At 42.0% G+C, this 15,118-nt stretch overlaps 1 protein-coding gene across 1 annotated transcript in view; it reads right to left on the bottom strand.

The window, feature by feature from the left end:
- LOC120063850 (acid-sensing ion channel 4-A-like) overlaps positions 1-14,123 on the bottom strand; it is a 140,970-nt gene extending 126,847 nt beyond the window's left edge. The window contains exon 1 of the mRNA XM_039014167.1: positions 13,548-14,123. Within this exon, the coding sequence (XP_038870095.1) occupies positions 13,548-14,123 (576 nt within the window). The remainder of the gene's footprint in view (positions 1-13,547) is intronic.
- Between the last annotated feature and the right edge of the window lie 995 nt (positions 14,124-15,118).

The raw sequence follows: 15,118 nt of genomic DNA, 5'->3' as shown, positions 1-15,118 counted from the left end.
TTATGGAAAAATATTCAAGAGGTCTCAGGGGAGCACTTTCATTATGGTAGAACATACTAATGAAACATTCGTATCCTGTTAATTCCCCTTAGAACAGAGTCAACGGTGAAGGTCAAAGAGGAATGAAAAAAGGGTGGTGATTTGTGAGTGAAGCACTGTGATATGTATTTCTTCCCTGGACTTGAGAGTTCTGATCTGAAGCATGCAATTCCCCCTTCCTTCCTTTACTCTGAAAATACGTCCCAAATGGCACACTATTCCCTACATAAGGCTATGGGCCTTGTCCAAAAGTATTGCACTCTATATAGTCCAAACCCCCAAATTTGGGCCGTCGGGTTCACTTGGGACAACGATGTCTCAGTGATGTCCCTAGAGTTGGAAAATGTGTAATAGCAGTGCAACAATGGGAGCTTTCTATGTGTTATCACTTTCTTTCATCCCTCCATCCCATACATTTATCCCATAGGGATTTCTCCCTATGACAAACAATGTCAGTACACAACAAGTTATTGCTCACGTATACCCTTTAATCATATCATTGGACAGCTTAGATTCACAGCTATCCAACGTTTTTGGAATGTTCAGGTCAACAGAACTTTGACCTTTGACCTCCAGGGTACATGTAAGAATTACCTGTTACATTGCTTAAACAATGAAACGGATACATTTTAATCTTTGTGAGATAAGTGGTTCTGAAAGGTCATGAAATTACTTTTTCAAATTATCTATAATTTACACCATGGCAATGTTGAATACTCATATCTGATTGTCTTGGGCATGCTAGAGAGTGCATTATTTCCCTATAACGCACGGCATATCCGCACGTTAGAATTCAATGGCTATAGTTCATTCTTACTATGTTTGAGCTGATGTTGAAAGTAAAAGTCGAATTGAAAACATTGGCATTGTTGAATTAGATTTTCATAAAAGCAAGCTAGGACAGATGGTTGGGTTAGCTACACTAGCAAGTCTGTTTGGTTACCAAGGCCAGCGTTTCCCAAAGTTGGTCCCCCAACTCATCATCAAGCTTTAATAATTTTAATCACTGTGTAGTGCTAGGGCAAACTCGGTCCTGGGGAAACCCTGACCAAGGCAACTACTGTAGCTACAGTTGAAGTCGGAAGTTTACATACACCTTAGCCAAATACATTTAAACTCAGCTTTTCACAATTCCTGACATTTAATCCTAGTAAACATTCCCTGTCTTAGGTCAGTTAGAATCACCACTTTATTTTAAGAATGTGAAATGTCAGAATAATAGTAGAGAGAATGATTTATTTCAGCTTTTATTTCTTTCATCACATTCCCAGTGGGTCAGAAATGTACATGCACTCAATTAGTATTTGGTAGCATTGCCTTTAAATTGTTTAACTTGGGTCAAATGTTTCTGGTAGCCTTCCACAAGCTTCCCACAATAAGTTGGGTGAATTTTGGCCCATTCCTCCTGACAGAGCTGGTGTAACTGAGTCAGGTTTGTAGGCCTCCTTGCTCGCACACTCTTTTTCAGTTCTGCCCACAAATTGTCTACAGGATTGAGGTCAGGGCTTTGTGATGGCCACTCCAATGTCTTGACTTTGTTGTCCTTAAGCCATTTTGCCACAACTTTGGAAGTATGCTTGGAAGTATGCTTGGGGTCAATGTCCATTTGGAAGACCCATTTGCGACCAAGCTTTAACTTGCTGACTAATGTCTTAAGATGTTGCTTCAATATATCCACATAATTTTCCTCCCTCATGATGCCATCTATTTTGTGAAGTGCACCAGTCCCTCCTGCAGAAAAGCCTCCCACAACATGATGCTGCCACCCCCGTGCTTCAAGGTTGGGATGGTGTTCTTCGGCTTGCAAGCCTCCTCCTTTGTCCTCCAAACATAACGATGGTCATTATGGCCAAACAGTTCAATTTTTGTTCCATCAGACCAGAAGATATTTCTCCAAATAGTACGATCTTTGTCCCCATGTGCAGTTGCAAACCGTAGTCTGGCTTTTTTATGCAGGTTTTGGAGCAGTGGCTTCTTCCTTGCTGAGCGGCCTTTCAAGTTATGTCGATATTGGACTCGTTTGACTGTGGATTTAGATATTTTTGTACCTGTTTCCTCCAGCATCTTCACAAGGTCGAGTTGCACTTTTCGCACCAAAGTACGTTCATCTCTAGGAGACAGAACGCGTCTCCTTCCTGAGCTGCGTGGTCCCATGGTGTTTATTCTTGCATACTATTGTTTGTACAGATGAACATGGTAACTTCGGGTGTTTGAAAATTGCTCCCAAGGATGAACCAGACTTGTGGAGGTCTACAATTTTTATTCTGAGGTCTTGGCTGATTACTTTTGATTTTCCCATGATGTCAAGCAAAGAGGCACTGGGTTTGAAGGTAGGCCTTGAAATACATCCACAGGTACACCTCCAATTGACTCAAATGATTGCAATTAGCCTATCACAAGCTTCTAAATGACATCATTTTCTGGAATTTTCCAAGCTGTTTACATATACTAAGTTGACTGTGCCTTTAAACTTCTGACCCACTGGAATTGTGATACTGTGAATTAATCTGTCTGTAAACAATTGTTGGAAAAATGACTTGTGTCATGCACAAAGGAGATGTCCTTACCGACTTGCCAAAACTATAGTTTGTTAACAAGAAATTTGTGGAGTGGTTGAAAAACAAGTTTTAATGACTCCAACCTAAGTGTATGTAAACTTCCGACTTCAACTGTATGTAAGAATGCTGTTCATTGACTAGAGCTCAGCATTCAACATCATTGTCATCACTTTTCTGGTCTTTTGCACACCAGTATCTCTATTTGCACATGATCATCTGATGATTTATCACCCCAGTGTTAATCTGCTAAATTGTAATTATTCGCTCCTATGGCCTATTTATTGCCTACCTCCTCATGCCTTTTGCACACATTGTATATAGATTCTCTTTTTTATCTTTTTTTCCCCTACTATGTTATTGACTTGTTTATTGTTTACTCCATGTGTAACTCTGTGTTGTTGTCTGTTCACACTGCTATGCTTTATCTTGGCTAGGTCGCAGTTGCAAATGAGAACTTGTTCTCAACTAGCCTACCTGGTTAAATAAAGGTGAAATAAAAAATAAAATAAAAAAATTGTACCCTCCACGCTCATCACTAAGCTTGAGGCTCTGGGTCTCAACCCCGTCCTATGCAATTTGGTCCTGGACTTCCTGACGGGCTGCCCCCAGGTGGTGAAGGTAGGAAACACCCTCTTCACTTCGCTGATCCTCAACACTGGGGCCCCACAAGGGTGTGTGCTCAGCCCCCTCCTGTTCTCCCTGTTCACACATGACTGAGTGGCCATGAACCCCTCCAACTCAATCGTCAAGTTTGCAGATGACACAACAGTAGTAGGCTTGATTACCATCAACGACGAGACAGCCTACAGGGAGGAGGTGAGGGCACTCAGAGTGTGCCCTCACAACCTCTCGGTCAATGTCAACAAAACAAAGGAGATGATCAACCTCTCAGTCAACGTCAACAAATCAAAGGAGACGATTGTGGACTTCATGAAACAGCTAAGGGAACATCCCCCTTTGACATCGATGGGACAGCAGTGGAGAAGGTGGAAAGTTTTAAGTTCCTCGGCGTACACATCACGGACAAACTGAAATGGTCCACCCACACAGACAGTGTGGTGAAGAAGGTGCAACAGCGCCTCTTCAACCTCAGGAGGCTGAAGAAATGTGGCTTGTCACCTAAAACCCTCACAAACTTTTACAAATGCACATCCTGTCGGGCTGTATCACCGCCTGGTATGGCAAATGCACCGCCCTCAACCGCAAGGCTCTCCAAAGGGTGGTGCGGTCTGCACAACACATCACCGGGGGGCATCACAAACACAGAGAGGCTGCTGCCTACGTACAGACTTGAAATCATTGGCCACTTTAATAATGGATCACTAGTCACTTTAATAATGTTTACATATCTTGCATTACTCATCCCATATGTATATACTGTATTTTATACCATCTATTGCATCTTACTTATGCCGCTCTGTCATTGCTCATGTATATATTCTTATTCCATTCCTTTACTTAGATTTGTGTGTATTAGGTAGTTGTTGTGGAATTGTTTGATTACATGTTCGATATTGCTGCACTGTCGGAACTAGAAGCACAAGCATTTCGCTACACTCGCAATAACATCTGCCAACCATATGTATGTGACCAATACAATTTGATTTGAGACACGCCATAAGTGAAATGTACTAGCAGAATGACAAAATGAGAGGTGGCAAATCAAGCACTGGGAGACAAAATCAGATGACATTTCTCTGCACCTGAAGGTTGAGTGGTTTGTCAACATCATGTCTCCACACAACCTGCTGGTCTGGCACACAGGGAAATTTTCTGTCTGGAAAGATTAGGCCATGTACAGAAATATATACATATCAATGCTCATGAATATCTTGGCATAACTTGTGATTTATTCAAGGTACTGTAAAACCTTGTTCAAGTAACTAGTCTACCTTTAGAAATTATTTATTTACTTTATTTGAATATATTAATTCCTTCATTAACTAAAGTACTGTCAAAGGTTATTTTCATTATTATTTCCACTTTTTTCCCCACTCAACATAACAGATGTCCATTTACACCAGTGCAACGTTTGCATCTGGTATTCTACATCAGGGGGGGACAGAGATAAATCATCCCACTATGGTGCATGCCCTTCTAAAACTCAAAAGTGCAAACTTTGTACTAGTTTAAATGCTTAGTAAATCAGGCCTAATGTTTTCTATGTATAGCAATATAGGGAATCATACCACAGGCTTTAACAAACCTCTCTCACAGGAAAAGGGATTCTAGTAGTGGTCCTCTTCATGACACTTGTGTTCTGAATGATCAAGACAGAATTTCACACCTGACAGTAATGCCACCGTATCCATATAGGTCCTACCTGGATTGCATACTTTTTTTTAGCAATAGTGGCAAATATGCAAAAAGGTGTCAAATGGGCACAGAAAATGAAATACAATGTTTGAAATTCCGCTCGATAATTTATGCAAATGTGGGGCCAGGCCACTCTCAAAAGATCAGCAAGGGGCCGAGCCAAGTGTGTGACATTAGACATAATTCAGAACATGGGCCAATTGTCCAGCCAAGCAGATATACAGTACCAGGCACAGACAGTGCATCATGCAGATGCAGATAGCACTGGGGGTAGATATGCACCGTGACATTTGTGCTCCCTGTCATTTCCTGCCGCTGAATGGTAGCCCAAGTGACCACCGCTATTTCCATGCAAATCGCAGCCACAATGGTTTCTACATTTTAAATATCTTTGAAATTTAAACATACGGTCTCTTTCAAAGTATATGCGCGATACTGGTTAAAGAAACAACAGGCACGCATGTATTATCTTGTGTGGTCTAAAAGCAGGCTTGATACATTTCCACTAATGTATTCGGTGATTCGAAAACCCAAGCAAAAACAGCTCTCACGGCTGTCTCCACTGAAGAAAGAAAAGAGTACTTACTGTACAGTGCATCTTTGGTCAGTAGCTTTCATCATCATCACCCAGGGTTGTGTCCCAAATGGCATTCCCTATATAGCGCATTACTTAGTGCACTATTCCCTATATATATTGAACAAAAATATAAAACACAACATGTTGGTCCCATGTTTCATAAGCTGAAATAAAAGATCCCAGAAATGTTCCAAACGCACAAAAACATTATCTCAAATTTTGTGCACAAATTTGTTTACATGCCTGTTAGTGAGCATTTCTCCTTTGTCAAGATAATCCATCCACCTGACAGTGGCATATCAAGAAGCTGATTAAACAGCATGATCATTACACAGGGGCACCTTGTGCTGGGGACAATAAAAGGCCAATCTAAAATGTGCAGTTTTGTAACCCAACACAAAGCCACAGATGTCTCAAGTTTTAGGGAGCGTGCAACCCCCTCCAACGTCGTTTTAGAGAACTTGGCAGTACATCCAACCGGCCTCTGCAGACCACGTGTAACCATGCCAACCCAGGACCTACACATCCGGCTTCTTCACCTGCGGGATCGTCTGAGACCAGCCACCCGGACAGCCGATGAAACTGAGTAATAAAGGCCGTTTGTGGGGGGAAAAATTATTCTGATTGGCTGGGCCTGGCTCCCCAGTGGGTGGACCTATGCCCTCCCAGGCCCACCCATGGCTGTGCCCCTGACCAGTCATGTGAAATCCATAGTTTAGGGCATAATGAATTTATTTCAATTGACTGATTTCCTTATATGAACTGTAACTCAGTAAAATCATAGAAATTGTTTTATGTTGCATTTATATTTTTGTTCAGTACAGTTCATTACTGCTCACACATAGGGAATAGGGTGCCATTTGAGATGCAGCCCTACTGTATTCAGATGGAGAGTGCAAAACTGTTTTTCAAAATGTACAGTAGGGTCCAAAATTATTGACACCCTTGATTTAAGATGAGCAATAATGACAGTATAAAATAAATCATTCAAATACTGAGCTATATTGTACGCTACAAACAATGGGGAGATTATATTATTTAATACTAATACAATTGCTCAGAGAAAGATTTTACTTAACAAGTAATACTTTTTTTCTCAAAAATATATTATTTAACATGTACTGTAATACTTTTTTTCTCAAAAAGATATTATTTAACATGTACTGTAATACTCTTTTTCTCAAAAAGATATTATTTAACATTTACTGTAATACTTTTTTTTCTCAAAAAGGTAGGGGTCAAAATAAGACACCCATAAAGATTCCTATAAATAAATAGTCAAAAGTTTAGTATTTGGTCCCATATTCCTAGCACGCAATAACATCAAGCTTGTGACTCTACAAACTTGCATGCATTTGCAGTCCGTTTTGGTTAGATTTTAGATTATTTTGTGCCCAATAGAAATGAATTGTAAATAATGTACTGTGTCATTTTGGAGTCACTTTTATTGCAAATAAGAATATAATGTTTCTATACACGTCTACATTAATGTGGATGCTATCATGATTACGGATAAACCTGAATGAATTGTTAATAATGATGAGTGAGAAAGTTAGCGAGGGTCAAAAATCATACCCCCAAGACATGCTAACATCCCCTGTTATTGGTAATGGTGAGAAGTTAGCATGACTTGGGGGTATAATCTTTTACACTCTATCTTTCTCACGCATCATTATTCATGATTCATTCAGGATTATCCGTAATCATGGTAGCATCCACATTAATGTGTTTTAGAATTCTATTAGTATAAAATAATAGAATTTCCCTGTTCTTTTTAGCGTACAATATAGCTCTGTATTTGATTTATTTATTTTATACACTCATTACTGTTCATCTTTATCAAGGATGTAAATAATTTCGGACCCCACTGTATAGAGAATAACAAATGTATTTTCAGCCCAATATTGTGTGAGGTGTGGAAATGGCTACTCATGGTTCATTACTTAATAGTAATAGACCATTGGAGCACACTTTACATGTAAATTAGGAAAAGTCAGCCATATTGACTGAGTTCGACCAACAACTCTGTTTCTACAAATAGATATGTTGCTCTAGACTAAAATCAAACTCGAACCTGGCTCTGGCAGCATCAACAAATGCAGCAGAGACCCGGACCAAAACACAGCAACCAGATAATTAGTCACACTAGGCTTAAGGCCTGGGAAGCAATCTGACTGAAGGATATATCGATCCATGGAAGGGGGAGGGCCAGTTGGGGGTTATTATCAATCTTGTTGAACCAAGTCCTTCAGCCTGTGATGAAACGTGTGTGTACACACAAGCACGCACGCACACGCATTAACACAACCAACAGCTTGGTGTACTACTTCTCAAAAGGAGACAAATGTATGAGTAGATGACACCCAGGGGTTAGAAGGGGGTTAACTTCACCGGAGCATTAGAAACCTTTATCGTGGAGTTACAAGCCATCCCTAAGCTCTAGCTTCTCCCCATATACAGCCTAGTGCTCCAAACCTTGCAGTGGTAAGATTTTTTAAATCTGCTCAGAAATGATAAAAAAGACAAATCCTTTAAGAAAATAAACTGTTTGGTTTTGTATTATACAGTAGCTGGTCACAGGATGGATTCATCTGATTAGATGTTGATGATGCGTATCGAGTAAAGCAGCCGACCAATTTGACTAATTCATCTCCAGCGTGGAGGAGGACAGTGTTTGTTGGACAGGGCCCGGAATAGGTTACACCTACAGTACTGTTTGCGTATCCCCCATCAGAGAGCAGCCTGATACGGGATAAACTGAAGTATTTCTTTGTAAGGATCCAACCCTTTTTTTAAATTTTCACCTAAAATGACATACCCAAATCTAACTGCCTGTAGCTCAGGACCTGAAGCAAGGATATGCATATTCTTGATACCATTTGAAAGGAAACACTTTGAAGTTTGTGGAAATGTGAAATTAATGACGGAGAATATAACACATTAGATCTGGTAAAAGATAATACCATCATCTTTGATAAAGGTTAAATATATATATCATCCCGTAGAGGTTAAATATATATATTTTTGAAACTTTTACCCCTTTTTCTCCCGAATTTCATGGGATCCAATTGGTAGTTACAGTCTTGTCTCATCACTGCAACTCCCGTATGGACTAGGGAGAGGTGAAGGTCGAGAGCCATGCGTCCTCCGAAACACAACCCAACCAAGCCGCACTGCTTCTTGACACAATGTCCGCTTAACCCGGAAGCCAGCGACACCAATGTGTCAGAGGAAACACCGTACACCTGGCGACCATGTCAGCGTGCAGGCGTCCGGCCCGCCACAGGAGTCGCTAGAGCGCGATGGGACAAGGACATCCCTGCCGGCCAAACCCTCCCCTAACCCGAACGACGCTGGGCCAATTGTGTGCCGCCCCATGGTTCTCTCGGTCGCGCCCGGCTGCGACAGAGCCTGGACTCGAACCAAGATCTCTAGTGGCACAGCTAGCAACTGCACATTTGTGGTCTCCCTAGCTGCTCATATCCTAACTAAAGATGGCTCTAAATTCAGATTGAGTCTGTACATCAGATGTGGAGTAGCATGGTGAACTGCAGAGAGTCCCATAGCAGTGGAACTGGACGGCTAATTGACAGGTTGTTTCAGATGAAGCTCCAGAAAGGCGGTCACTTTCACGGTCCCCAGTCCTCTGTCAGGGTGCTGGACGGATGGGGGGGTCAGACGCTAAACCCACTGAGGGACCTGATGTCATGCTCATGTGCAGCACTCACTCCAAGACAAGGGAGACATGCCACACCGGGAGAGAGTGGGTGCCAGCCCACTTGTTGACAGTGTCAACAAAGAGCACCGGTTCATGGCAAATCATTTCACAGGACGACACAAAGAAGTCAGATATAAAGAGTGCCTACTTTTGTTGTTGACTTGGGAGTTTTTGCGTAAAGGAAATTCACTAGAGCTTAGCAATAACAAGCTGTAGGTTAATAGAACCTGGCTCAAAGCCGTATACTGTATGGACAAATCCCCAGATATCTAGGCAGGCAGTTGTCTGCCTTGGTAAGGATCAACAACAGCATCACCATACATGCTTGCCTAACCATTCTGCATACTATTGATTTCATTATCCTTGTTCCAACACTTCTGATTTGATTGAAATAGATGAGGTAGAGGAGATCAAGAACAGTTAACCATTCAGGATCACGTTGTTAAATATTCAATTATCTATTAAAACACACCAGCCTCTCAACAAGGACTTAACATGCAGAGGGGCCAAATTGCAGAGACCTTTAATTGTGACTGCGTTAACCCATGTTACATAGATTGCTGCACATCATACCAACACCACTTAGTTAACCACATGAATATATGCAGAAGGGATATGTCCTTATTGCGAGCTAAATCTGATAATGCTGCTGCAAACAGAGCCGACCGAGAGAGCAAACAAATCCAAAATATCCTCTTTAAAATGCCAAAGGGCTCTCTGCACATGCTGGGGAGACAGATCTACACGATAGCACAACACAATGAAATAACAATTATCCTGGAGGTTAAAAAAAACTGGGAATAAAACATTTATTCATGGCATGTTGGGTCAGCTCTATCTGGTGCTAAAATAATCAGAGTCAATATGATTTTTAATTATACCAAATGGTATAAAATGCTAGTCAAACAATGCTGACAATCTGCAAAGTTATTAGCCTAATGAAGGGAAACAAATCCTTCTGATATGTAATTATGTACGACCGCGTTCTAAAATAGATCAGCTATTTGTTTTCCTATTTGTTGACCAGTCAACACAGTCTTAAATTCAATATAAACATCAAGACCTACTACGAAAACAGATTGTTGAATTGAATAGGGACTGGGAACGGCTAATGTTTCGTTACATCTGTAAAACGTAAAATATGACAACGCTAGTAGCTGCATTTTTCTTTGCATTTTCTTTTCAATGCAAAAAATACACCAATCAATCTTGTGAAAAACGACAACAGCTCTTTGATACTCAACATCTATCCAAGGTGTTTCTGACGATAGGCTTCCAATAGGTCTTTGATAGTCCACGTCTATCCAAGGTGTTTCTGACGATAGGCTTCCAACAGGTCTTTGATAGTCCACGTCTATCCAAGGTGTTTCTGACGATAGGCTTCCAACAGGTCTTTGATAGTCCACGTCTATCCAAGGTGTTTCTGACGATAGGCTTCCAACAGGTCTTTGGTAGTCCACGTCTATCCAACGTGTTTCTGACGATAGGCTTCCAACAGGTATTTTGATAGTCCACGTCTATCCAAGGTGTTTCTGACGATAGGCTTCCAACAGGTATTTTGATAGTCCACGTCTATCCAAGGTGTTTCTGACGATAGGCTTCCAACAGGTCTTTTGATAGTCCACGTCTATCCAAGGTGTTTCTGACGATAGGCTTCCAACAGGTCTTTTGATAGTCCACGTCTATCCAAGGTGTTTCTGACGATAGGCTTCCAACAGAGCTACCATGTTTGGATGACAAAGCTTCTTTTTCTTTGAAAATTCATTTCATTCTTAGGGACCAGAATGTACAATAAATTGCTGTGTATCACTATCTCGGTGGGGTCTTGAGTGCCTCAAGCGCAAATGCATGGTTTTGAATTCCTTTTTCCCTAGCAATTATTGCATTTCAAATCACACGATTCAGACTCACAGTGTGTCACACCATGTCATTTTTCAATTCAATTATGTGTCTAACTTGAGAACACTGAAGTGTTCTGTGAGAGACCAGTTAAAAAATATCAAAATTAAATATCAGTTGCAAGGTAATAAGACAGACAGAATGTTTCTTTAGGGACAAATAATGAAATGACAAATGCCTTGGAATGAGACTATTCATAAGACAATGTTCCCCAGAGCAGCATCTCAGTCATTACCTAAACAAAACATCTGGAAAACCTCTGAATGATCCATTGAAACTCACAACCCTGTGCGTAAGGCCTTCCCGATATATGCAAATCACAGAGGAAAAATAATAAAAAGTAAACAGAGAGAGAGAGAGGGAGAGTGTGTGTGTTTAATTGCATCTTGCCTGTAATAACAATGCTTCTAGTGAGTTAGTTTAATATTCAGCCTTAGCTACATACTGTGGCGCACACTTCTGTTGCTCCACGTTCCTCAGAGGCACGCACACATGAAAAGAGGAGTAAATGCAGTGTGAGAGAGACTGTGGATGGGTTTAACATCCGTTAGCTAGCTAGCACACATCCATCCCATCCTTTCCCTGCCTGCCCTTACCCAGAGCTCCCAACCCAGGAAGGCTGGCTCCACACAGACGCTCCCTCCCAGTTGTGCTGCCCTTGGGGGTGGAGTAAATGACTTGTCATGCGTGGAGGCAGTAGGAAGCCTGTAACAAATCTAACTGACAGCCCCCGAAATGCAGATCCCAAAGCTGACAGAGAGAAAACAGCAACTTAAGGAACTTTCTACGGGATCTTAATCTGTGCTGACGTCACTCCCCGTCCCGGGGAACTAGCGAGGTTTCAACAGCTGACACAGGACAGCCCCGTTCCTGGATGTCACAATCTTCCCCTAATTGATGTACTTAGAGAGGAGGGACTGTCAAAGTGTCATAGGACATTCTCATCAACTGGTGTAGCAATAGCTTGAACCCAAGCACTTTGCAAACTTTTGGAATCGCATCTCCAAAGCTGCCAGTATTTCGCCATCTTTACCCGTCATTTTATTCTTATTTTAGCATGATGAAAAAAAAAGAGAATTCTACGGGGATCTTACTATATGTCAGGGGCAATAACATGTCACTATGTGAGTGATTCTTTTGAAGATCAGAATTACTACATAGAAAACAAGCTGCCAATACATTGCAACAGTCACAGAAATATGGAAGGATACGTCATGATTCCCTTGGTCTGTAACATGGCAGATCAAAGGGTATTACTGTTTAATCACCATGAAAAGAGAGAATCCTTGGGTGTCAGGAAAGTGAGCATATCAATGTTCAACACACCCTATTAAGACTTGACACCAGTACTTTATCATCACTAAAGCCATTGCATATTCCTGTTCCTCCTGGATAGAGGGAAAACATCCATCTGCTATCAGGACTGTGGCTTTAATAAATAGTGCACAACACAGACAGACAGACAGACAGACAGACAGACAGACAGACAGACAGACAGACAGACAGACAGACAGACAGACAGACAGACAGACAGACAGACAGACAGACAGACAGACAGACAGACAGACAGACAGACAGACAGACAGACAGACAGACAGACAGACAGACAGACAGACAGACAGACAGACGACCTTACCTTCCTGTCCGGATGTGAGAGAAGCTTATGGAATTTCTTTTTTATTCCTTTTAGTCAATTTGGCTAATGCAAAAATCATGTATGTCTGACTCTAAATATTTAATCTTAACAGCAGTGAGATTGAAATACAACGTTGGCGGAACATTACTCCTCCCCTCCTGAAAGGTTCAAGAGCTGAGAGAGCTAGGCAGCGGTTCTGCAATGCCAGAGAGAGAAAGAGAGAGGGAGTGAGGGAAAGAGAATTTCGCTTTTAAAATATGCTCTTGCTGCCATGAACTCTCTCAGCTGCTGGCATCAGAGGTAGCACAAAACCACAGCCTGTATTTAAAAAGTAAACAGTCTTTTTTTCCCTTTAGGGGAGCCGGAGCAGTTGTTCCATGCCGTTACATTCTCAAACACTAGGAAATCATGAGAGAACTGTTGCTGCCCTGTGCATGATGAAAGCTAACTGACACAGAGCTCGGAATCCTATTTTTATAAGCTTGTCCCAGTAAAAAGCACATGGCTCTTCAAGTAACACTAGAACAGAGAATTTAAATGACACTAATTACACTTGAAAGTATTTAGCTTTCAACCTTTTCTTTCAGGCCTCCAGGTGTTTTGGAAAAACACGACAAGTGCTATGTCCCAAGGAATTGTGTTTTATGTAATTTAGAATACATAAGAACATGTACTCATTTTTCTAATGCCTTGTGTTTTCACTATTTGAAATGTTTTAGTTTAGATGAACATCGAATGAAATTAAATTCTTTCTCAAAACAAGACACAAGCAAGTCGGCTAATTTGGGAAACTTTTCAATTTACCACAGAGAAGTCCTCGGCAGAGCAGTTCTGTCCACTGAAGTTGCAGCTCTTCAGCATCTCATCCAGCTGATGTCCCGTCCGGTTGAAGATGTCCTGCATGTCGGGCGCAGGATAGTCCAAATCAGTGGGCTTGTGGCCATCCCGGTTTTTTGGAGGTAAACCTGTGAGGTTAGCCAGGTGGTAGATGTCGGCATCGGTGAGAGCAGAGAAACGAAAACGGTTGATGTTGCAGATGGTCACAGCAGGAAAGATCATCTCAGGGCTTGCTTCCTCATTCAAAGCCGTGACGTGAGGGTGCTCCAGGTAAGAGATGGCACACTTTGCTGCCTGGTACAAAAAGAGTGCCAGAGAAGCCAAAAGGGCAAGTGCCCAGAGGGTCTGCCGAATGCCCAGGCGCCCCGAGACAAAGATGTGGTTAATCCCGTGGAGAGAGCTGGAGTTGGCGAAGCCAACCAGGTCCTTAGCTGGAGGTGTGCAGCTCTCCTCAATCAGGCTCTCCTTGTTCCCATCCTGTTTGCCTTTCTGCTTCTCATCCTCCTCTGCAAATTTGATTTTGCAAACAAATTCGATCGGCATGTGGGCAGCCAGGTCTGCGTTTGGGGTTGTTTTGATGACAGCTATCAGCCCTGATCCACTTGTCCTGTCTTCCCTGGCCGTTGATCTCAGAACAGATTATAACTACACAAAGAAGAAAAAAAAGGCACGAGAGAGTTGCTGTTGCTGCTGCTTCTGCTGTTAGTGCTGCTGCTACTGACTGCCACTGCTCATAGTGACTAGTGCTGCTGTGTAGCTGCTGCTCGGGATGCTTGTCTCAGTACTTGATCAGCTGGCAGAGTCTTGCTTATCAGCAGTAATACTGCTGTCATAAAACACCCTTTCAGACCCATAGATGAAAATGCAGCGCTTTGAGTCGAGCTAAGAGGCATGGGGCTACTTAATGATTCATGAGAAGGCAGCATTGTGATTATTTCCTCTTCACTGGCGCGAGCCGCAACTTCCCCCGTCGTACGTCCCTGATCTTCCCATAGCCTGCTCCTGCTTTATCCACTTGTTTGTAACGCTGTTTTACTCCTTGACCGTAATAAGTTGGTGTCAAAGGTTGTTCTACCAAACATCCGGTGCTGGTTTTTAATGCCACCCCCCCTCGGGTCCCCAGAGAATGCCTAATTTGAAAAATAATGAGGAATGAGATAAGTAGAAACGAGCAGCAGGTAACTCCTAGCAATCAATCTTCTCTTTGGAACAAAAAAAAGTGAAAGACTATCGATCTGGCTGAAGCATCTGTCAGAGATTAAGTAAGGCAGTACAACGGTCCTTTCTTATCAGGAATTAATGGTAGCGTCACAGGCTCCAGCACGAATTTGAATTAGTGGATGCCTTCTTATCTGGGACCAAGATGACGCTGGAGATGTTGAAATAAAGTATCGATCTACCCCCCCCCCCCCTGCTGTTAATAGCCCTTTTCCAGATTGCCAAACTAAATTATGTAAATAGGGTGCACAAAATTGGGCTCCCTAATGCATGTTATTCCCCTTTAAATGGGATTACTCATGCTGGTCACATCACACGGC

The sequence above is a fragment of the Salvelinus namaycush genome, chromosome 19, assembly GCF_016432855.1.
Source record: "Salvelinus namaycush isolate Seneca chromosome 19, SaNama_1.0, whole genome shotgun sequence".
Classification (NCBI taxonomy): Eukaryota; Metazoa; Chordata; class Actinopteri; order Salmoniformes; family Salmonidae; genus Salvelinus; species Salvelinus namaycush.
Note: the sequence above shows the minus strand (reverse complement) of the source record. Positions and strands in the feature narration are given on the sequence as shown.